The following is a 24,847-nucleotide window of genomic DNA, read 5'->3' on the forward strand; positions in this document are numbered from 1 at the left end:
AGGAGGTGTATGGGTCATTTAAAATTTGGGCTGGCTTATGCTGGTGGCAGCATTGGGAGTTTTCATAAAATCATTGCATTCAAGGGAGGAGAGCGTCCATATTTATCAGACAGAGTTATGGCCAACTTGTCCAGAAAACTGATTTGCTTATGTTGACAGTTATCTGCACATCAATGGAATCGTGTGCCCCTGCAGGACGCACATCAATAGGACGAGTTGCCTTCAAAACTGTGCATTCCTCCAGTGTCTTCGTCAGCCTAAAGACAGCACTCAGTCGTAACAGATCAATCCATCAACAAGTTAAATATGGAGGCAGAAGTAAGGGTGCGCTCCATGAGATCAGTGAAAAACAAACAATACTGGTTGGTTGGATAATGTCGTCTGCTAAGCCTAGATGTGAAAATGTTCAGAATGACAGCAATGTGCTGGATTTATGACTTAACCTGTATAAATATAGTCAGATATTGAAATTTGCATTGAACTCTCCCTACTGGCTGGAAGAATTCTGGCTCTGCACAAAGGGAGCGCCTAATTCATTTACCAAATATTCTGCGTGCTGCAAGCTTGCCTGAGGCCGGTCTGGTCAAGTATCATAAAAGTCTGTAGAGTAGAACTCACAACAGGAGGCAAATTGATAGATTGCAGAGCCATTTATATGGGCTAGACTTGCTGGAAATTGCGCAGGCGGCCGAGGCTCGGAGACAGATAGGAGTTGAAGTCGTGTTGACAATGTAAGGACTAGTTCTAAACAAGTCGGAGGCCAGACCTCCATTGGATAACCAAATGGGGCAGAATGGTGCTGTCGCGATGTAACATTGAAGCATAGCTGGTATTTAGGAATGGAAAGTGAGGTTATATAAACAAAGTTCAATTTAAAAATATTCATGTTAAAAAAAGTCACCAGGACTGCAGAAAAGAGCAGAGAAGATACCTTCAGCAGGGAAGAAAGAAAGTACCAAAGAGCTTCAGGGTTTGACCCCGAGCTCGAAAACAGAACAAGAGACTGAGATTACAGTTAAACGTATTAACTGAAGTCAGGAGACAAAATTGCATTCACTGGGAAAGGCCTCATCAACGAGTTTGATTCAAGAATAAGCGAACCTTGAGCGAGAGTTTACAGGTGTATTCTGATAACATCCCGAAAGATGTTCAGGAAGGAAATATTGAGTTTTATAAGGTTCTAAATACATTCGGCTACAGGGATAGTGTGTTCGTGGCACAGTTCAATAAAAAGGATGAGGCGTTAATGGAACCGGTCAGTAATTTGAAAGAGAGACTGCCCCATTCGTTCAGCTCGATGGACAGGAAATACAAACCAGAATATGTTACACAAGGTGCACAATTAGACCAAAAATGGAACCCATGAGAGCTATCGTGGCTCTGTAGAACCCATGTTGCTCTTTTAAAATGAGCACAGCTATTGGAGAGGTCCCGAAACAGATTTAGTAAGGAGCGGTGTAAAACAGATCCCTTTATATGTTAGATCACTCGGGTCAAAGCAAGAGACGTGTACCCACAATGCCCAAGTTGATATCAAACATTATGTTGTGAAGAGGGGTGGTGATGTAAGAAATTAGAATGGGACAAAGAGTTAAAACGTTGAGAAAGTTGTGTTATGGTACATTGTTTGAACAAAGGTAGTGTAGGATTGTGTAACTGTAGGTCTGGACTGCGCCAGTCCAGGTTCTGCAGAACAATTAACCCTTTCAGGAGACGTGTTATTTTTAAAAAAAAATAACACCTCCACACAGCTTTTGCGTTTTCAATGCAGATTCTTAAAACATAAGATCGCAGGAAGGTTTTGAAAGACTAACGAACCAAAGGCAACATCAACCATAGCTAGATGGCACCTCATCAAATTGTTGAGAAGCAGAAATGAAGCATTTTACCACAAGAATAATGTGGACAGGCCGGCTGCTGTTTTTCTTACTGGCTTACAGCATAGAGGTTACAGGAACATCTACTGGACTGGATTTCAGAACAAAGACTTTGCCCAAATATTCTCTTAACAGGTGCTAGCCGGTGAGAACATGTTACAATTTAAGCACTGCAAGCTTATTATAATTTCCGCCGAGATCATTTCATAGTGCAGTACACACATATTGTACGCACATCCCAGACTTGGAGATATGTATACATTTTCCTGGATCGGAGGCCAGGGACACTGTGGCGAGTGACTCACATCCTAATTCACCACAGATGTCCATGGTGTGATAGAATTCTCTCCACTTGCCTGTATTAGTGCTGCTCCACAAACAATCAAGAGGCTCGACTTCACGGATCACAATGTAATCCGTTTGATCGATAACCAATCGTCAAATGTCACTCTCTCCACCATCGCAGGGCAGTATCCTTTATCATCTAAATATTCATTTCAGGAGCTCTTGGAAGCTCGTAGGAGAAAACCTCCCAAGATCTCTAACGCTCCCAATCCAGAACAGCAGAAGCAACGTACACATTAGATCAGACCACCTGAAGGTTCCCTGACAAGCCGCTCACCATCTTAACTTATAAATGTAATACCGTTCCTTTATTGTCTCTCGGTCACATTTCTGGGACTTCCTGACTGGGAGGGGATGGGCCTCATGCTTCACCTCTTCAGATTCCGTGCAATCTCATGTTAGAAATGGCGCATGCTCCATGAAGCAGTCTTGAAGATTTTCAGTCGAATGATAGCAGTGTTTCAGTGGTGAGATCACCAGGAGTGCTGGTGCACCGACACCACATGGACACAGTTCAGCACCATTTTATCAAGGGAAAGAAGGGACTGCCATGAATGAATAAAGTACAAACATAAAAACTGTACCTCGCCTTGTCAAGATATAAGGAACCTCTTTTAAATCCATATCTGAACATTGCGTCCCTTTAATTCCTGTCTTGCTGGCTGGTCCAGCATTGCAGAATTAGGGTTTAAACGGCTGGCTTTCGGTTTTGACATCCCCCCCCCCCCCCCCCGCCCCCGTGCTTTATATGTTAGTTGAACTGGCACAAAGTGATTCCCCTCCATGTTGTGTTCTGTGTGACAGGGTCACGTGAAGTACCTTTGATGGACTTGGCCGGGAGCCCCTTGGCGCTTTTGGAATTGCTGGTCTTGTTCGATTCTCGATTGATATTGCTGCAGTCCCTCAGAGCCTCTGAAAAAGAAGGCAGGATCCATTTTGGTTTTCATTCTCTGCTTTGACCTAGGAGGCAGCGCACAGTAAGCCTCGATTTTCGCTATCACCTCACTGCCTGTCAAGTTTTAATGCTTCCAGCCAGCCTGTGGTAGTGCCAGTGGAGGCTAAAGATCTCTTTCAGTTTAGGACTTGTGCCTGAACACCTTCTTCTTGCTGCACAACGTGGGAGCTGTTAACAAGTAATCCATTTGATTATGATTAGGCAACTATGAGGCCAGAGATCTGAATTCACTCTCACCTGTTGAATTCTTCCTGAGGTTACAGAACAGAGAGAGGGGCTGTTTTACAACCCATTCAAGACGTTCCTCTTCAGAACTTCAGTGTCACTCGGTGAGGGCTGGTTTTCCATCTGGTGGCCCTGACATAGAATTGCACAGACTTGAGGGGAATCTTGTCTGTCAAGCCCAAGTCACTGAAAGTCAAGGCAACGTCCCAGGCGAAGCATTGTAACCTGGGCGTTCAAAGTGAAGCCAAATACTAGAACATGCAAACCAATCGATGGTACACAACACCTCGCATTCTGAGGTCACCAACTGCAAAAGCCGCTATGTCAGCAGCCAAGATTATCATATCTCGTCCTGTTTAATTCCCATTATTTACATCCTTCCGCTTCCCCACTGTGTGACTTTCTTGTGGAAGTGTAGGGTGGAAGGGGTGTGATGGGAGTAATTGGATCAGCGGACTGTTGCTCTATTATTACCAGTATATATTTATCTCTGCTAATGTTATGAATGAACTGTTTCTTTATGTTTCTTTCTGAGAAACCTGGTGCCTGTAAGTCATTGTTGCATTCTTGAATCAAATAACTCAGGAAAACATACAGATTATTGGTGAATTCACGTACTTTGGGGCTCTGGAGCCTGTGGGGTTGTAAACTACCGCGCACTAGCCGACGGTGTCACATCGAAGGACCTTAGATCGTCCTTAGCACGTTGAAAACAATGCCTTGTCTTTCTGACACACGGTATGTCAATTTTCAAAGTGCAATTTCCGACATATTGTACAGTGATAATTTGCATTTCATCAATTTAACTGGTGAATAATTTTGGCTCGGACTCACTGTATTGTTCCCCTGACCTTCGTCCAAATAATGTTCTCTTCTGCCTTCACATGGGAGTGCAGAAAAGTTTCAATGCTGGAAGGATGACACATTGAAGCGTGTAATGTCCCTCAACATTTCCTATCATTCCTGAGTAGGATCCACAATATGAGTGTTGCCGATTCAGTACCACTTATATACAAGTATGGAATAAACCCAGACGTGAGCCAACTAAATGCATTTATTGAGTACAAATCATTGAATGGAAGAAACGGTGCCCTCATGTATATGATTTCCACCATGGGCAGAATGCAATTTGAATGAAAACCAACATTGTTTGAACCATGAACTGCTCACTATTTGAGCAGTTATTTAATTATTTATTTGAATTGTAGAAGTATGCATCAATACTGTATGAAACTTCCCAAAAATTCGCTGAACTCTATATCAATGGACAGTTCTCTGAAGTGGACAATTTATGATGTGCAGGTGACGTAGATTGGCCATGATATATTGCCCCACATCGTCCAAAGAAATGCAGATTAGGTGGACTGACGACGCTGAATTGACCCTAAGTGTCCAAAAGTGTTCAGGTTAGGTAGACTGACCCCGCTAAAGTGCCCCTTAGTGTCCAAAGATGTGCTGGTTCGGTGGAGTGGTCATCAGAAATTGTCACTTAGCATCCAAAGATGTGCAGGTTAGCTGGAGTTACCAGTCTAAATTGACCCTTTGTGTCCAAAGGTGTGCAGGTTAGGACGATTGGCCATGCTAAATGTTCTCTTCGTGTTCAAAGATCCTCTGATTAAACTGATTGGCCGCGCCGAATTAACCCTTAGTGTGCAACGGTGTGCGGTTTACGTGGGGTTACGTGGATAGCTTGGTGGAATGGGCCTAGGTGTGGTGCCATTTTAGCTTGTCGGTGCAGTTTCGATAGGCCGGATTTCCCCCTTCCCATCTGCAACTTAGTGGTTCTATGCTTTATGTTTAAAGAACACAGGTTTCCAGCAAACCAAAACTCAGTGCGGCAAATGGGCCATGGAACTCCATAATTAGTTTATACAGTGAGCATGACGAACGGTTTTCCTTTGTAGAAGGAATCCTAAGTAGGAAAAAAACACACATTTCACATTTAGTCAAACCATTTATCAGAGAACACGGGATACACATGCTCGCACAGGGAACAGGAGTAATCTTGAACGTTCTTTGGAAAGGTCTGTCTAGGATGGCTCACTGGAAGTTGCAATGCTGCTGCCGGTATAGTTTATTTAGCTTTGGGCACCTCTACTCAGATTCTGCTCATTTTTATCAATTACATTCCACGGATCTAAGGCATTCCATACAAGAACCTACGTATACGATGTGTCAGGTTTTGGGCACATCAGTATGAATTCTGTCGCTACACGCATATGCTCCCATATGCAAAGCATGCGTTGTAAGCAATAAGGGATATCAACAAAAACTACAATATAGGTGAACAATAGGCGTTCATCTTTAAAATTCTTAATCTTTACCAGCGAGCTTTTAAGCATAATTAGATATTGGACAGAAACGAAAATCTGATCATTGGAGTTGCACACCTGTGCTAAAACCATGCTTCATTCGGTGCTCAAATTGGGAAATCAGCTTTTGGAAAATGTGTGAGGGTAATCTAAACACTTCCGTCAGCTTCACAATTCTGCAATAAGGGAGTTCATGCTATCTGACACTATTTCGGTTACAGATTTCGAAGTTGCATATGTCAAGCAGACGGTAATCAGAACGTTCTTTTCCTCCATTTGCAGATCAGAATGAAAGCCAGTCTCCACTAATGCGGATTCAGCACGTCCACCAACAAATTTGCACACCTGAACTCCTACTGGTCGTTCTACACGATTTCAGAATATATAGTCTACAATGAGTAACATGGAAAAAGGAAAAGATTAGTGTATGAACGTATCCATCCATCCATCGATCTACCTAACTATCTATATATCTATTTTAAAAAATTAAATTACAGCGCAGTACAGGCCCTTCGGCCCTCGATGTTGCGCCGACCTGTGAAACCACTCTAAGGCCCATCTACACTATTCCTTTTTCGTCCATATGTCTATCGAATGACCATTTCAATGCCCTTAGTGTTGGCGAGTCCACTACTGTTGCAGGCAGGGCATTCCACGCCCTTACTATTCTCTGAGTAAAGAACCTACCTCTGACATCTGTCACATATCTATCTCCCCTCAATTTAAAGCTATGCCCCTCGTGCAAGACATCACCATCCGAGGAAAACGGCTCTCACTGTCCACCCTATCCAATCGTCTGATCATCTTGTATGCCTCAATTAAGTCACCTCTTAACCTTCTTCTCTCTAACGAAAGCAGCTTGAAGTCCCTCAGCATTTCCTCGTAAGATCTTCCCTCCATACTAGGCAACATTCTGGTAAATCACCTCTGTACCCTTTCCAATGCTGCCACATCCTTCCTATAATGCGTCAACCAGAATTGCACGCAATACTCCAAATGCGGCCGCACCAGATTTCTGTACAGCTGCAACATGCCATCATGGCTCCGAAATTCAATCCCTCTACCAATAAAAGCTAACACACCGTACGCCTTCTTAACAACCCTCTCAACCTGGGTTTCAACTTTCAGGGATCTATGTACATGGACACCGAGATCTCTCTACTCATCCACACTGCCAAGAATGTTACCATTATCCCAGTACTCTGTCTTCCTGTTATTCCTTCCAAACGCATTAACTCACACTTTTCCGCATTAAACTCCATTTGACACCTCTCAGCCCAGCGCTGCAACTTATCTCTGTCCCTCTGTAACTTGTAACATCCTTCCGCACTGTCCATAACTCCACGACTTTAGTGTCATCTGCAGCTTTACTCACCCATCCTTCTACGCCCTCCTCCAGGTCATTTATAAAAATGACAAACAGCAGTGGCCCCAAAACAGATCCTTGTAGTACATCACTAGTAACTGGACTCCAGTCTGAACATTTCCCATCAACCACCAGCAACTGTCTTCTTCCAGCTAGCCAATTTCTGATCCAAACTGCTAAATCACACTAAATCCCATGCCTCCGTGTTTTCTGCAGTAGCCCACAATGGGGAACCTTTTCAAAAGCTTTACTGAAATCCACATACACCACATCAACTTCTTTACCCTCATCCACCTGTTTGATCACCTTCTCAAAGAACTCAATAAGGTTTGTGAGGCACGACCTACCCTTCACAAAACTATCTCTAATCAAATTATTCCTTTACAGATGGTTTGGCATCCTATCTCTTATAAACCTTCCAAGACTTTGCCCACAACAGGAGTACGGCTCACTGGTCTAGTGTTACCGGGGTTGTCTCAACACCCCTTCTTGAACAAGGGGACAACATTTGCTATCCTCCAGTCTTCTGGCACTATTCCTTTGGACAAATATGTCTTAAAGATCAAAGCCAAAGGCTCAGCAATCTCCTCCCTAGCTTCCCAGAGAATCCTAGGATAAATCCGATCCGGCCCAGGGGACTTATCTATTTTCACACTTTCCAGAATTGCTAACACCTACTCCTTATGAACCTCAAGCCCTTCTAATCTAGTAGCCTGAATCTCAGTATTCCCCTCGGCAACATTGTCTTTTTCCTGTGTGAATACTGACGAAAAATATTCATTTAGCACGTCTCCCATCTCCTCGGACTCCGCGTACAACTTCCCACGACGGTCCTTGACTGGCCCTACTCTTACTCTACTCATTCTTTTATTCCTGACAAATCTATATAAAGCTTTAGGGTTATCCTTGATCCTAACTGCCAAAGACTTCTCATGTCCCCTCCTGGCTCTTCTCAGCTCTCTCTTTAAGTCCTTCCTATCTAACTTGTAACTCTCGAGCGCCCTAACTGAACCTTCATGTCTCATCTTTACATAAGCCTCCTTCTTCCTCTTGACAAGTGTTTCGACTGCTTTAATAAACCACGGTTCCCTCGCTCGACCACTTCGTTCCTGCAGATACATACTTATCAAGGGCACGCAGTAGCTGCTCCTTAAACAAGCTCCACATTTCCATTGTGTCCATCCCCTGCAGTTTTCCTCTCCATCCGATGCATCCTAAGTCTTGCCTCATCGCATCATAATTGCCTTACCCCAAATATAACTCTTGCCCTACGGTATATACCTAACCCTTTCCATCACTAAAGTAAACGTAATCGAATTCAATGGCAGCCATTAGCTGCTGTGCCCTCTGAAGGTAGCCAAATGTATTTCCAATGAAAACCTTCCCAGATCTAAAAATATCACTACTCACCATTCCCTGGCAATTACATAAAATCGAATTGTGGTCACTATCACCAAAGTGCTCACCGACCTCCAAATCTAACACCTGTCCTGGTTCATTACCCAGTACCAAATCCAATCTGGCCTCGCCTCTCGTTGGTCTATCTACATACTGTTTCAGGAAACCCTCCTGCACACATTGGACAAAAACGGACCCATCTAAAGTACTCGAACTATATCGCTTCCAGTCAATATTTTGAAAGTTAAAGTCCCCCATAACAACTACTCTGTTGCTTTCGCTTATCCGGAATCATCATTGCAATCCTTTCCTCTACATCTCTGGAACTTTTCGGAGGCCTATAGAAAACCCTTAACAGGGTGACCTCTCCTTTCCTGTATCTAACCTCAGCACATACTACCTCAGTGGACGAGTCTTTATCAACCGTCCTTTCTGCCACCGTAATACTGTCCTTGACATACAATGCCACCTCTCCCCCTCTTTTACCACCTTCCCTGAGCTTACTGAAATATCTAAACCCCGGCACCTGCAACAACCATTCCTGTCCCTGCTCTATCCATGTCTCCGAAATGGCGACAACATCGAAGTCCCAGGTACCAACCAATGCCGCAAGCTCTATCTATCTATCTATCTATCTATCTATCTATCTATCTATCTATCTATCTATCTATCTATCTATCTATCTATCTATCTATCTATCTATCTATCTATCTACCTATCTATGTATTTACCTATCTATTAATCTATCAATACATCTATTCATCTCCCTCTCTCTCTCTCTCTATATATCAACCTGTCTATCTAACTTTTTATCTATCTATCTATCTATCTATATCTCTCTTGGAAAATTATACGTACCATTACATTTATTTGCGGAGGCTCATTTACATCTTCATCTGAAATAAAACACATGAATGGCCCATCAATAAATGCCTGTTCCAATATCGATATAGTGGATGGCAATCGAGACGAGGTAGGGACGCAGTGGTATTGTCACGGAAGTGGCAAGTTGGCAAAGCTCGTGGAGTGACCTGGGGACCCAGGTTTGACCCCCCCCCTCCCAAAAGTAGATGGTGACATTTGAATTCAATAAAAAAAAGTCATGCCCATAATGTGGTGGATTCGTAAAGGACCTCTGAAACGCCATTCAATTCAAGGGCAATTAGAGAATGGGCAATAACTACTGGCACAGCCAGCTACACACACATCCTGTGACCAGAAAGTCAATGTACATTGCAGCTATCGTCCAGAAGGGGAAAAAAACATTTCGGGAAGCAATTTGCCAAATTTTAAAATCACGTTGTAAAAATGCAAATATGTTTGAGTCATTTTGCCGGATTCTGAGAAATAAACTGTTTCGGGTTCTTTCATTTCCAACACCGTTCCACGTTTTCAGGTGCAACAGAGGCATAGAATACAAAGATGCCTATCCAATGTGCGTTTGACCGGCATCTATTGAATCCATAGAGAGACCACCCCGCCCCACCCAGCCCCTCCATGGTTATTCAGGCTAAAACAATGGCATATTTGTGCCTTTAACATTCAGACCTGTTTTTGATATTCGGGGACTAGAACGATACATGAGTGAAAAAACTGTAACACACTTACCAAACATAAGCAGGAGGAGACCATTTGGCCCATCGAGCCTGCCCTGCCATTCATTACGGTCTTGGTGGACCATCAGGCTCAGTATCCTGATCCCACCTTCTCGGCATATCTCTTGAGCCCTTCAGCCCCAAGATCTTTATCTTACTCATTTTTGAATGTACACGACGTTTTGGCCACAACTTATTTCGGCGGTAGTGCATTCCACAGGTTCACCACTCTCCTCACCTCAGTCCTCAACGGTTTACTCCTTATCCAGAATCTATGAGCTCCTAGTTCTGGACTCCCCCACCATCAGGGACATGTTTTCGGAATCTGCCCTGTCTCATCCTGTTAGAATTTTATCAGTGTGCTGCAGATCACCTTTCACTCTTCCAAACTCCAATAAATGTAATGGTAACTAAATTAGTTTCACCTCATATGTCCCAGTATCGCAGGAATCAGCCTGGTAAACCGACGCTGCACTCCCTCCATAGTAAGAACATCCTGCCTCAGAAAAGGAAACATATACTGCACACAATACTACAGATGTGGCCTCGCCACATGCCATGCATAATTGTAGTAAAACATCCCTAGCCTATACTGAAGTCTTCTCGCTATGACGGCCAAAATATCATTGGTCTTCTCTCCTGCCTGCTGCACCTGCGTGCTCACCTTTAGCGACTGATGCACTGGCACATCAGGTCTCGCTGACTTCCCACCTCTCCCAACTTGAATCCTTTCAGATTACAGACTGCTTTACTATTTTTTGCTAACGAAGCGGATAATCTCACATTCTGACTGGAAGCACAAATTATCAAGTCTGCCTCCTGTGATATGGCAAACCCTGCTTCTATCCCATGGTGTGTTCAAAGGAACCGATTATCCGATCGGGTTTGTGGTTGGAAATCAAATCAAAGTCCAGCCATTTAGCATTCCAGTTCCTGAAAATTTCTCCTTAGTGATGGGGAAGATACTGAGAGACAGGCTACATGAACATTTGGAAGAAAATTGACGGTTTGTGACAGACAACATGGTTTTCTACGAGGAAGGTCATGCCTCACCAAGTTGATTGAGTTTTTTGAAAAGACAACAAAGAAGATCGATGAAGAAGTGCTGTGGATGTTGCTTATAAGGACTTCTGTAGGGCGTTTATCAAGGTCCCACATGGCAGACGGGGATTAAAACTAATATCACATGCGATTCCGGGTGGACTGGCTCACTGAATACAGAAATGACTTGGTTATTGAAGACATGATGTGGAGATGCCGGCGTTGGACTGGGATGAGCACAGTAAGAAGTCTTACAACACCAGGTTAAAGTCCAACAGGTTTGTTTCGATGTCAAGATCTTTCGGAGCGCTGCTCCTTCCTCAGGTGAAGGGGCAGCGCTCCGAAAGCTAGTGACATCGAAACAAACCTGTTGGACTTTAACCTGGTGTGCTGTAAGACTTCTTACTTGGTTATTGAAGACAGAGAGTAGCAGCGGAAGGGTGTTTAGTTTTGAAAATGGTGATCTAGCTACTGGTTTTCCATAGGGATCAGTGCGGGAGCTCTGTTGTTTGTATACCATATAAATTCTGGAGGAAAATATGGGTGGTCTGATCAGTAAGTTTGTGGATGACATGATGATTGGCGGAGTTGTTGATCGTACTGACGAGTGTCAGTGGATACAACAGGATATAGATAGATTGGAGACTTGGACACAGAAATGGCAGATGAAGTGTAATCCGGACAAATGCGAGGTGATGCAGTTTGGAGGATCAAATCTAGGTGTGCATTATACTGTAAATGGTAGAACCCTTAGGAACATTAACATCCAGAGGGATCTGGGCGTGCAGGTCCACAGTTCCCTAAATGTTGTAACACAGGTGCCCAATGTGATTCAGAGTAGATATGACATGCTTTACTTCATCAGCTAGCGCATTGAGTACAGGAGTTGAGAAATCATGTTGCAGCTATATAAAACCTTGGTTAGGCCGCATTTTGAGTGGAGTGTGCAATTCTGATCGCCACACCACCAGAAGGACGTGGAGGCTTTAGAGAGGGGGAAGAAGATACTTACGGGGATGTTGCCAGATATGGAGGACATTAGCTATGAGGAGAGGTTAAATAAACTCGTTTTATTCTCACTAGGACCTCGGAGGTTGAGCGGCGACCTGATAGAGGTCTACGCAATTATGAGGGGCATCTACAGAGTGGATAGTCAGAGGTTTTTTCCTTGGGTAGAGGGGACAATTACTGGGGGAGCATAGGTTTAAGGTTCGAGGGGCAACGTTTAGAGGAGATGTACGAGGCAAGTGTTTTACACAGAGGGTAATCGGTGCCTGGAACTCGCTGCCAGAGGAGGTGGAGGAAGCAGGGACGATAGTGACGTTTAAGGGACATTTTGACAAACACGTGAATACGACGTGAATAGAGGGAGACGGACCCCGAAAATGCAGAAGGTTTTAGTTTAGCCGGGCACCATGGTCGGCACAGACTTGGAGTGCCGAAGGGCCTGTTCCTGTGCTGTAAATTTCTTTCTTCTTTGTTCTAAATCCTATGATGAGCGAACGCTATTAATGTTAGAACCTGTATAGAACCTTAGTTAGGCCACACTTGGAGTATAGTGTTCAATTCTGGTCGCCACACTACCAGAAGGATGTGGAGGCTTTAGAGAGGGTGCAGAAGAGATTTACCAGAATGTTGCCTGGTATGGAGGGCATTAGCTATGGGGAGCGGTTGAATAAACTCGGCTTATTCTCACTGGAACGAAGGAGGTTTAGGGGGACCTGATAGAGGTATACAAAATTATGTGGGGCATCGACAGAGTGGATAGTCAGAGGCTTTTCCCCAGGGTAGAGGGGGCAATAACTAGGGGGCATAGGTTTAAGGTGAGAGGGGCAAGGTTTAGAGTAGATGTACGAGGCAAGTTTTTTACGAAGAGGGTAGTGGGTGCCTGGAACTCGCTACCGGAGGAGGTGGTGGAATCAGGGACGATAGTGACATTTAAGGGGCATCTTCACAAATACATGAATAGGATGGGAATAGAGGGATACGGACCCAGGAAGTGTAGAAGATTGTAGTTTAGTAGGGCAGTATGGTCGGCACGGGCTTGGAGGGCCGAAGGGCCTGTTCCTGTGCTGTACATTTATTTGTTCTTTGTTCTTTGTTAGCTCAACTCACCGTCCTGCTCTCACATCCACATGTCCGTGATGGGCCTGCCGCAATGTTCCAGTGAACCCCAGCGCAACTGGAGGAACAGCACCTCACCTTCCAATTAGGTAATTTACAGCCTTCCGGAATTAATAATGAATTCAAGAACATTAGACTGTGAACTCTCTCCTCCACCGTCACCCATTTTTATTTCAACCAATTTATTTTCATTTGTTCCATTGATCTGTTCCCCATCCCGCGACCCCACTTGAGCGATTTGTTCCTCGTTGCCCTCAACACAGTGCTGACCTTTGTTCCTCCATTCACACTTTCTAATCTCTTTTTGTTCCACTATCAGCATCCTTGTTTGCCATAATCACCACATTAATATTCATTTCGTCTTTCTGTGCAAGACATCTTAGACAATCTCCCCCTACTCCTGGCCCTCCCTCCAGCTCCACCGCTTCACCCCCCCCCCCCCACACACACACACATACACACACGCGCAGAACAGTATAAATCTGACCTATTTCCATTTCCCTCCAGCTTTGTAAAGGCGTCATGCAGACGGGAACATTTAACTTCCTTCGCTCTCCACAGATGCAATCAGAGATTCTGAGTTTGCCCAGTATTTTATGTCTTTGTGCCTTTAAAACATTTTTCGTCACAGGAATTCCCCAAAAACGTCTAAAATAAATTATTGATCATGAAAACTAGCGACTAGCATCGATTCTGCACTCACACGTGCCATCATCTTCTTGATACCTTCGAGTTCCATCTCCTTTGGCTGGAGCACTATAAAATATGGAAAACGGCAATATGTTATTTTGAATGAAGGCCAAATTAAATTTACTTTTTAAAATTCATCAAGTTTCGGAACGATTCATCTGGATAACGCAGGTAATTATTGTGCAACTCGATACATTGAATACATGTGCCATTATCAACATTCAATGCAGCAGATTATAGTCTCACCTCTCATTGAGTTGACTTTCTGTTCGCCCTGTTGTGAAAACAGATGGTGAAACATGTCAAAAAGGTCGTCGGTTTTCCTCGAAATTGTCCTCCCCATGCCTGAAGACGCAAGCTTCATACTGGACATATGTTGTGTGTGAAACTCAGCCTAGCAAGCTAAGTAACAGTGAAACTGCGCATGTTTAAGTGAAGGAAGGACCTGCCGAGTCTAGTTGGGATTCAATTTGGCCCAATATCATGTGGCGGCCTCCTTTGAATTTTGGGCAGCCATTTGACAGCTCGCAGAGCTTTGTTTTCCTATGTTTGAAACGGAAAAGAACTTGGCCTGTTTAATAAAAGGTGGCAAATTCGACAATACAAACTTAGAAAAAATAAAATACCTCTCGATCGTTTCAATTTGTATGTATAAATCAATGGACCCGGTTGGATTCTGACCTTGGGTTCCTGTCTTTCTGGAGTTTGCACTTTTTCTCTGCTCCGCCGCGAGCTCCGAATACCACACACAGTCTCGGTGTATTGGCATTGCTGAATACAGTTAGTGTCAAAACATGTGGAAAGGTCCTGACAATATTGACCATTAACATCCTAAGAAGTACCGATGAGGTTGATTGACCATGTTAACTTGTCCCTTAGTGCCCGAGCATGTGCAGGTGCGGTGTATTGGTCATGATAAATTCTCCTTAGTGTCCAAATGTGTGCAGGTTAGGTGCATTGGCCATGCAAATCTACCGCATAGTGTTCAAATGTTAGATTGGTCTACGGGGATGGGGAGGGTAGTGGGATTGGGCGGCATGCTAATTTCGATGGGACGAAAGGCCTCCTTCAACAATGTATGCACTTTCAGGTTCTCAGGAATTCTCCCATTTTATAAATACGTTTATCTCAAGGCTGATGGACATATCTATATTGTTTGCTTAGCTCGTATTTTGACTTTCCTTCAGAACGAACAGTTACTTTTGCGTGCCTCCTCACATATTGAACTATTTTGTCAATCGAAATTAACCTTCGGAAATTTTGCCACTGGGAAATACAACACTGAATTTCTGCGAAGGATGACCATAGGCACATGGAACAGGGATGCGCGTGCAGAACATTTAAGGAATCCGCCTCCATTGGCATCTATCAGGTTAGATGATGTGACCATGCAAAAATTGCCCCCTGGTGTCCAGTGATATGGTTAGATGGATTTGCAAAGCTATATTGTCCCTTTGTATCCAAAGCTATGCAGGTTAGGTGGATTCTCCACAATAAAAAAAAAGTCCTTTAGTGTCGAAAGATGTGCCGGTTAGGTGGGTTATATTTTTTTAAATGTTGCTCATTGTCCAAAGATGTGCTGATTAGGTGGATTGATCATGCTAGTTTGCTTCTTGCTGTTCAACGATGTGCAGGTTAAATGTGTCCCCTTAGTTTCCAAAGGTCTGTTGGTGAGGTTGCTTGACCATGCTAAATTCGCGCCTTAGTGTCCAGAGCTATCCTGACTATAGCGATTCTATGGTTCAATATATAGAACTGTTTTGCAAATGTACTCACGACGCTTGATGATGACGCCAGCAATGAGCGCCGCAATCAGCAAAACGATGATGAAGGCAGCACACACTGGGCCAATGGCCAACGACATGTTCTTCTGTTCAACTAATAAGTGATAAAATGGGAAATCAGTGTAAGAATTTTTCGGGGGCAGGGGGAGGGAATGTCAACACTTCTGGCAGAGACCATTATGATAATGCATGCATCTTTCGATACCTCCGCCACGATAGAGTTTTTCGGTTCATGTCTCATTATGTAAAAAGCGATTGCAAGATGTCACCCTTGATAGGCAATTTGTTCTCCTGATTTCAATGGCAGCCGTTAACTGCTGTGCCCTCTGAAGGTGGCCAAATGTATTTCCAATAAAAGCCTTCCCAGAGCTACAAATATCACTACTCACCATTCCCTGCCAATTACATAAACTCGTTTCTCAGTCAATTTTTGCAGTGTTATTAGCAAATGTTTATCCTTCGCCATCAACTGATGAATTTTATTTCTAATTCAGTTCAATCAAATAATGGCAGGTTGATACAGATGCCTGAGGCATCTTCCCACCAAACATACCTTCGCCTGGTTTGGCTGCCTAACCTTAAATCCAATGGCTTGTGATAAACAAACATACACCACAGACTGATGTTCGATACAACTGTTTACAGCACATTTGTTGAAAAACCATACGAACTATTGGTACATCCTGCAAAATATCAACCAGAAACTCATTACCTACTTAGAAACGTAGAAATGGTATGCGGCCATATATATATTGTCTCAATTGAACGGATTCGGAACACTGTGTGTGAAGGACGATCACTGTAAGCACGTCCTAGCTCAGTTCTGTTGTGGTCAGCGATAAAAAAAAACAAGGGGCCAATCTAATACCAACTCAAGCCGCCCCCCCCCCCACCCCCACATACACACAAACATTTCTGCCAACTACATAGCCGCGTTTCTAATCCATCATACTTGATATCCTTTGCAACGGGCTTGTTCATTTTGCAAACAGGGCTTTGCATTGGCCGCATATGGAGTCCCAGTTCAGGATTCTCTTAAATTTAACAAAGAACAAGAATAAAGAACAAGGAAAATAACAGCACACGAACAGGCCCTTTGGCCCTTCGACCATGCTGCCCGTCTGAACTAAATGTCCCTCCCGTTCCGGGGACTATATCCCTCTATTCCCATCCTATACATGTATTTGTCGAGATGGCCTTTACTGTCACTATCGTTCCTGCTTCGACTACGTCCTCGGGCAGCGGGTTCCTGGCTTCCACCACTCTCAATGTAAAAAGTTTCCCTCGCACATCTCCTTAAACGTTGCCCCTCACACCTAATCCTATGCACCCTAGTAATTGACTCTTCCACCCTGGGAAGAAAATCTTCCGACTAATCACTCTGCCCATGCCCCTCAAAGTCTTGTCGACTTCTATCAGATCGCCCCTCAACCTCCGTCATTCCAGTGAGAACGAAACAGATGTTTCCAACCTCTCCTCATACCTAATGCACGACATAACATGGATTTATATCGCAGTTAGGATGGCAAATATAATGCCAACATTCATGTAGAGAGGGCTGGAATACAACAGCAGAAATGTACGGCTGAAGCTCTGTCCGGGTGTGCCCATACCCTATTTGGAATATTATGAGCAGTTATGGGCTCGGAACCTGAAGAAGGATGTGTTGTCCTTGGTGAAGGTACAGAGGAGCTTCACAAGAAGGCGGAATGAAGGTTTTGTCATACGAAGAACGGCTGAGGATTTTGAGGCTTTACTCCACTGAATTTGGAAGGTTGTGGGGGTATCTCATTGAGACTTACAGCTTACTGAGAGGCCTGGATAGAGTGGACGTGTAGAGGATGTTTCCACTATTCAGAGCGACTAGAACCCGAGGGCAAGCATCCGAATGACGGAACTATCCGTTAAACCATAACTGTGGAGGATCTACCAGTTTAATTTGGATAAATGTGAAGTTATTCACTTTGGTCGGAAAACAAAAAGGCAGATTACGACCTGAACGGTTGTTAGATTGGTCTACGGGGATGGGGGAGGGGAGTATGCTGCGGGAATTGGGTGTCCTTGTGCACCAGTCGCTGAAAAGCATGCTGGTGCAGCAGACGTCAAATAATCCAAATTGCATGTTGGCTTGAAATGACAGGTTTCGAGCACGGGAACAGGGATGTGTTGCTGCAATTATACAGGGCCTTGGTGACGTCACAACTAGAATATTTGGTGCATTTTTGTTCCCCTGCTCTGCAGAAGGATGTTCTTGCTCTCGAGGGAGTGCAGCGAAGCTTTGCCAGACTGATTCCTGGGTTGGCGGGACTAATGTTTGAGGAGAGAATGACCAGGTTGGAATTGTTCTCGCTGGAGTTCAGAAGAATGAGGGGTGATCTTACAGAGACTTATAAAATTCAAACAGGACTAGATAGGGTAGATGCTGATGGAAGTTGCCCATGTTGGGTGTTTCCAGAACCAGGGTCACAGTCATAGGATTGAGAGAAGATCATTTAGGACAGAATTGAGGAGACATTGCTAAACACAAACAGCAGTGAGCCTGTGGAATTCATTACTACAGGGAGTAGTTGAGGATAATACATTTAAACTATTCCATACGCGGCTAGATATGGCACTTGAGGCGAATGGCTTCAAAGGCTCTGGGGAGAAAGCAGGATCAGACTATTGAGTTTGATGATCAGCATGATCGTGACGAATGGCGGAGCAGGCTCGAACGCCGAATGGCTTCCTCCTGCTCATATCGTTCATGTCTCTGTGAATTTATTCAGCTAGCGCGTGGTGAAACTTTACAACTCATTGTCACAGAACGCTGTGGAGGTCAACTCACCGAGTGGCTTTGAGACAGCGATAGCTAGGTTACTTGATTATTAAGATGTGGAGATGCCGGCGTTGGACTGGGGTGAGCACAGTACGAAGTCTTACAACACCAGGTTAAAGTCCAACAGGTTTGTTTCAAACACTGGCTTTCAGAGCGCAGCTTCTTCACCAGGTGAATGAAGTGGTGACTTCCACGGACTCATATATAGACAAAGTCAATGGTGCAAGATGCTATATTGAATGCGAGTTTTGGCAGGTAATTATGTCTTTACAGGTTCAGACGTTGCGAGAGGGATAATCACAGCTTAAAGAGTTGTGAATTGTCTCAAGCCAGGACTGTTGGTAGGATTTCGCAAGCCCAGCCCAGATGGTGGGGTGTGAATGTAATGCGACATGAATCCAAGGTCCCGGTTGAGGCCGCACTCATGTGTGCGGAACTTGGCTATAAGTTTCTGCTCGGCGATTCTGCGTTGTCGCGCGTCCTGAAGAACGCTTTCCCGAAGATCAGTGGCTTTCAAAGTATCGTCTTGCATCTTTGACTTTGTCTATATATATGTTTCTACAATCAGCCTCTTCTTACAATAAGTATCTCATATATGTCCAAATTAATGGGAACATTCTGTTAACTTCTATTATCTTCTGTTAACAGAATGCCGACAACGAATAAAATATTGAGATACAAAAAGATACCGCTTGGTTGTTGATCCTTACCTTTCTCGGTAACCTCCACAGATTTGCTGAACGGGGACAGCTTCCAATGTCCCAAAACAAATGTTTGGTAACGGCAACTATAATTTCCTAAAGAATCCAGATCCGTGACATTTATAGCAAATGTCAGCTTTTTCTGACCATCGCTCACTTCGAGAGTTTGTACATGTTGTTCGCTGGGAATTCTGTGCAAGTAAAATATTCCGCCGGCAAACCGAATGTCACCTTCGCAGGAAATAAGGACAGTGTCACTGTTTGATCGGCGTTTGCTGATGGTTGGCGGCGAAACTTTGTCTGTAACAAAGCAGAGACAAGATGTTGAGATGCACAACAAATAGCGTTTGATTTTAGTCAAAACGATGATGCGCTGAATTTCGGAACATCAAATCAAAATGTGATTAAGAGGGTCTATAAAGCAATCCAGGCTATGCAGCTCCCACCGGATCCGGTATGTTTACAGTGTTTGTTCCCAAGAATCACACGTCAATGCAATGCGAGGGTTAAGAACGGGAATATCACGTATGAACAGAGAGCGTATTTACATTTCACACCCAGAAATCCCAAGTTAATTAAGTTGTTTTACGGGGCAATTAGCGACACTGCTTAAGACTGATGAAAGCGTTACTATCTCCCATACGGCAATAAGGTCACTAAGACCCGAAAGAAGCGAGAAACACATTTTAGAGTTAAAAAGAAGTTACACTTAAATAAAAGAACGGATTCTCTTCACAAGGAGCAGCAGGAAGAAACACCAGCCCTGCAGTGACACTCCCTAAAACCGTTCCTGGACAATGTTTGAGGCTTGTTGAACTCACTCCCGCCTACCAGACGCACACTGTAGTCCCATTCTTAATGCCCCGGATGTTATCTCATTCTTTGTTCGTGCCGACCGCGCACGCGAAAATTTGGCAGACACCCCAAGATTAGTGTTTTCCCTGAAAGAATCGAATGGAGAGATGAATCAAACAAAATAATTTCATGCCCAACCTTCCCCTTTGGTGGAAAACTGGCCGAAGAGTCCATTAATATCTCATGATAGACGAGAACCCAGGCTGGAGAAGATTTCCAACTCAACATTAGAACATAGAACATATAACATAGAGCACACAGTGCAGAAGGAGGCCATTCGGCGCATCGAGTCTGCACCGACCCATTTAAGCCCTCTTCCGCCCTATCCCTGTGACCCAATAACCCCTCCTAACCTTTATGATCATTAAGGGCAATCTATCATTGCCAATCCACTTAACCTGCACATCTTTGGACTGTGGTAGGAAACCAGAGCACCCGGAGGAAACCCACGCAGACATGGGAAGAACGTGCAGACTCAGCGCAGACAGTGAGCCAGAGGGGAATCGAACCTGGGGCCCTGGCGCTGTGAAGCCACAGTGCTATCCACTTGTGCTACCGTGCATCCATTAGTACGTTTTATGGACAGTTGATGAGATTCGTATCCTCCTGCATCAAATCTTCGCCGCGGACCTGACAATAAACTAGACTGCCATGAACCACTTTTTTACTTTTCCTTATGTCAATCCTTAAATACATTTTTACGGTTCATTTTTATATCGTAGTCTTGTTGTCTATAGGTCGCCGTTTTCGCCCCTGTATCTGAACGGTCCAGTAAATATTTGCTGTTCCCCAAATTGGTCCCAGGTTCTAACGTGCCCCAAATGGGCAGGCACCTGGTAGATGAAACTCAATGCAGTGAAATGTGAGGTCATGCATTTTGATAGAAGAAACTTGGGGAGGCAATCTCGGTTCAATGGCTGAGCATTGAGGAGACTCCAGGAGCACGTGGACCATGGGGGTCACGTGCATAATTCTCTGAAGGTGGCCAGGCAAGTTGAAACAGTTGTTAAGAAGAGGATCCCTAGTATACAAAGCGAGTCATTGAGATACACGCCAGGAGGTGCGACACCCCTACAAATCTTTGGTCAGACCACATTTGGGACTCTGTTTAGGGCACCTTATTTCAGGAAGGATGTTAAAGCCCTGGAGAGAGTTCAGATGAGGGTTCCTAGAATGATAGCAGGAATGAGGAATTTTAGATACAAGGAAAGAGTAGAGAAATCGGAATTGTTCTCCTTGGATCCGAGTTGATTAAGAGGTGACCTAACTGATGTGTTCAATATTCTGAACATTTTGTCAGAGTGAAGAGGGATATTCTGTTTCCAGTAGATGGTATGTCAGCGACGAGGGGATCACAATTTCAAGATGGTCATCAAGAGGGCTCGGAGTGAAATGAGCAGAAATGTTTTTACTCAGGGAATTGTTGGGTTTGGAATGCGCTGCCTGGAAGAGTGGTGGATGTGGATTCCATCGGAGGTATCAAAAGAGAGCTGGATACATATTGAAAAGGATTAATTCAGAATGCCGCAGAAATAGGGATGGAGAATGGGACAAGTTGGGTAGTTCCATCGGGAGCCGGTGCAGACACGATGCGGCCAATGGCCGCCTTCTGTGCAGCAAACAACAAAACACACGAATTGACGACGAATTCTACAGTCTATATTTCATTTTGATGTTCACCTTTGCTTCCTTAGTTAACCACGGAGGATGCACACTTTGCGAATCGTCATTGCTCATTGGGATACATCTTACGGAAAGTTAATAAGTTCCCTGTAAACGTCAGACACAACACCTGTATTCTCCTAACTTTTGTGATCGACATGTTGTCAAATAATAAAAACAATGGAATGGAACGTGCCTGCTGTTAAGCACCCTATTGCGTACCACTGGAGTTCAGAAACAATAAGGCAAAGAAGGTGGCCACGTCGCCACAGTCCCGATGACCATCGGCTGTTACCTCTTTGAATGTGAGTGTTGAATGGTGGTGATTTCACCTGAGGATGATCACAGCTCAGGCAAGTTTGAGAAGCCAAGGCCTTCATAGATAACCTATTGGAAATCTTTTGGAAACCTTTGGACCTTCACAAATAACCGTTTTGAAACCTCTTGGAAAGAATATGGTCGATGAAAAAATGTGTGTACTGGTGGAGGTAGTTGGAACACGATTTTGCCATTGTGACAAATCCATGTGCCCAATGTAATATTTGTCGTCGAATCAATGAAGGTATTTATTGAAGGAATCCCTTCAACATCCCACTCTACTTCATGCAAATATACTGAGGCAGAATTAGCGGCAGCGATGGTAACAAGTAAATCAATCATAATGATATTGATAACTGTACATTTTAGAATTTACGAAAGTAGCATTTGGGTTTGCTGGAATCATGGACCCCAAGTTGTGCCATGTCTTTGATAAGGTGTGGCCGAGACAAATATATTTGGGTTGACGTTGTAATCTGCTGTGCTGCAACAGTTGCATTATTTTGGATCACCGACCCCTGAACTATCCTATTCCCTCATCTCGTTCGCCTTAAAACTGACTCAGAACGGTAAAACAGGACAAGGCTTTCGGAAGAGGTATGATATGATATAATGATAAAGAACTGTTAGACAATTGGGGTCGCCATGGCGGCACACTAGTTGGCACAGTGGGTCAGCGCTGCCTCTTAGCTCATGGGATCCGTGTTCAATTACAGACTTTGGGTCACTGACTGTGTGGTGTTTGCACTTTCTCCCGTGTCTGCGTAGGTTTCATTCGGATGCTCCGAACTCCTCCCCTCAACTACCCGAACAGTCAACTAGAAAATCAGATCGGAACCGGAGAACATTGGGCTGTATTCCCCACCGGCAAGATGCTTCGTTTTGCCTGCAGCACCGGGGTTTCCCCGACGGCGTGGGTTTGCCCTTCAATGGGAAACCCTATTGATCAACCAGCGTAACGGATTACCCGACGCAGAGTGACCTCTCCCATCCGCTGCCAATCGCTTGTCAGTCGATTTTGAGATCACCCTTTTTGTATCCACTCAAGCAATTTTAAAGTTCGTTTTGTTTTCAACCGTGCCTCTAATTCACCACAACATAGTTTAAGTTAAAGTTTTCAGACAGGGAAATGTGGAAAACCTTTCCAGCAGAGGTATAACTGGTGTAAACTTATACATTTGGCAACGATCTCAAAACGTGTTGTCAAGGTTTTTATGGTCTCCGAGAATCATAGATTTTACAGTGCTGAAAGACGCCATTCGGTCCAGAGAGTCTGCACCGCCCCTTGTAAAGAGCACACTACCTAACCTCACAACTCCGCCTTGTCCACTGAACCCAGGAACCCCACCTAACCTTTGTGGACACTAAGGGCAATTTAGCATGGCCAATGCACCTAACCTGCACATCTTTGGACTGTGGGAGGAAACCGGAGCACCCGGAGGAAACCCATTCTTCAATTTAATCCGTAGGAACCGATTCTGCGTTCAACGGGACACATTACTTCAAACACTCCGCTGCGTATTTCATTGCCAGCAGGAGGTGCGCACCTTAGCAGTTAGCCGAGAGTGCTGAACGGGACAGATCCTGGCAATCTGCTGACACTGTTTCTCGCTGCTTGTAATGCAATGCAGAACAATTAGGCAGATGGAGTATTGTTCGCCCGAGAAATACTACTGATTATTCAATTTTAAAAACGAGCATTTGATGAGGAATCTGAACGTTTACTTCCTTGTTGGCCGACAAGAGACCGACATTAGCCTGGAAAAATATAACCAAAATATTTGAAGTGGCTAGCTTGGCAGACCAATATCCAAAGGCCAAAGTGAATCCCATTGATATTCGCTTTGGGGGAAACCGATCTGATACTTTCAGAGCAATCGGCAGTTGATGTAATGGCACAGGCGGACTCAGATTTGGTATCATACCTCCAATGTGTATCTGAACGGGATCGCTCTCATCTGAATGTATCCATCCGTTCTTCTTCCAAGTCTGACATCGGCAAATATACTTTCCTGCCCTGCCTACAGAGAAGGAATGATCTAAATATGTCTTGCATTGTATTTTCTTAAAGTCCTTATGATCAACATCTTGCCCATTGTGAAAATATTCGATCCGTGTGGCAGGACAGTCGCACCGACAACTCAAAGTTATTTTCTCTCCGGTAACAAACTTCCCAAAAGCTGGATCCAGAGTCACGACTGGTTTCCGTAAACGATCTGGAATAAAAACAAAACGCATTTTAAAAAATGTATGTGCAGAAACTAATGTCTGCAGATCGCATTAACCGACTTCCACAATCACATTAGCGAGATGCGATCCCTCAATGAAATAACATAGAAGTCGATATTTAGCAGGTTCGGTGTTTAATGTTCCAATAAATCTAGTGCGCCGAAATAAACGTGCATTTTAAAATCAATTGTACCCACATGCGGAATGGTTCTTTGAAGATTCAGAGAACAGAGTGTGCCAGTATAACTGCTGTAATGTTAAACCTCACAGCCCCCACACGGTGACTGGTGGGAATTGTGCCGAATACAATTGACAAACCTTTGAGAAGCCGTGATTGTCATTCCAAAAATTAAAGGTGATTGGTTGGGAGAAGTAGAAACATAAGAGAACAAAGGTGCAGAATAAAGTCCGCATCAGACATTCTGTGTAAATCAGATCCACATGATTGAAAATCAATTCCTTTTATGCTCGTGTTACTCACCTGCTTCGACATCCCCGACCAGCTCACCGACTTCAACTGTAAAAAGCAGAGTTACACAATTACGGGAAAAA

The 24,847-nt window shown here is 44.1% G+C and overlaps 1 protein-coding gene across 1 annotated transcript in view; it reads right to left on the minus strand.

The window, feature by feature from the left end:
* Positions 1-5,949: 5,949 nt before the first annotated feature.
* LOC140399551 (uncharacterized) overlaps positions 5,950-24,847 on the minus strand; it is a 30,480-nt gene continuing 11,582 nt past the window's right edge. The window contains exons 2-9 of the mRNA XM_072489095.1: positions 24,777-24,812; positions 23,992-24,282; positions 19,241-19,531; positions 15,705-15,806; positions 14,175-14,202; positions 13,942-13,994; positions 9,337-9,374; positions 5,950-6,103 (exon numbers count right to left, since the gene is read on the minus strand). Coding sequence (XP_072345196.1) covers positions 6,080-6,103; positions 9,337-9,374; positions 13,942-13,994; positions 14,175-14,202; positions 15,705-15,806; positions 19,241-19,531; positions 23,992-24,282; positions 24,777-24,812 — 863 coding nt within the window. The 3' untranslated portion in view covers positions 5,950-6,079. The remainder of the gene's footprint in view (positions 6,104-9,336; positions 9,375-13,941; positions 13,995-14,174; positions 14,203-15,704; positions 15,807-19,240; positions 19,532-23,991; positions 24,283-24,776; positions 24,813-24,847) is intronic.

The sequence above is a fragment of the Scyliorhinus torazame genome, chromosome 23 (assembly GCF_047496885.1).
Source record: "Scyliorhinus torazame isolate Kashiwa2021f chromosome 23, sScyTor2.1, whole genome shotgun sequence".
Classification (NCBI taxonomy): domain Eukaryota; kingdom Metazoa; phylum Chordata; class Chondrichthyes; order Carcharhiniformes; family Scyliorhinidae; genus Scyliorhinus; species Scyliorhinus torazame.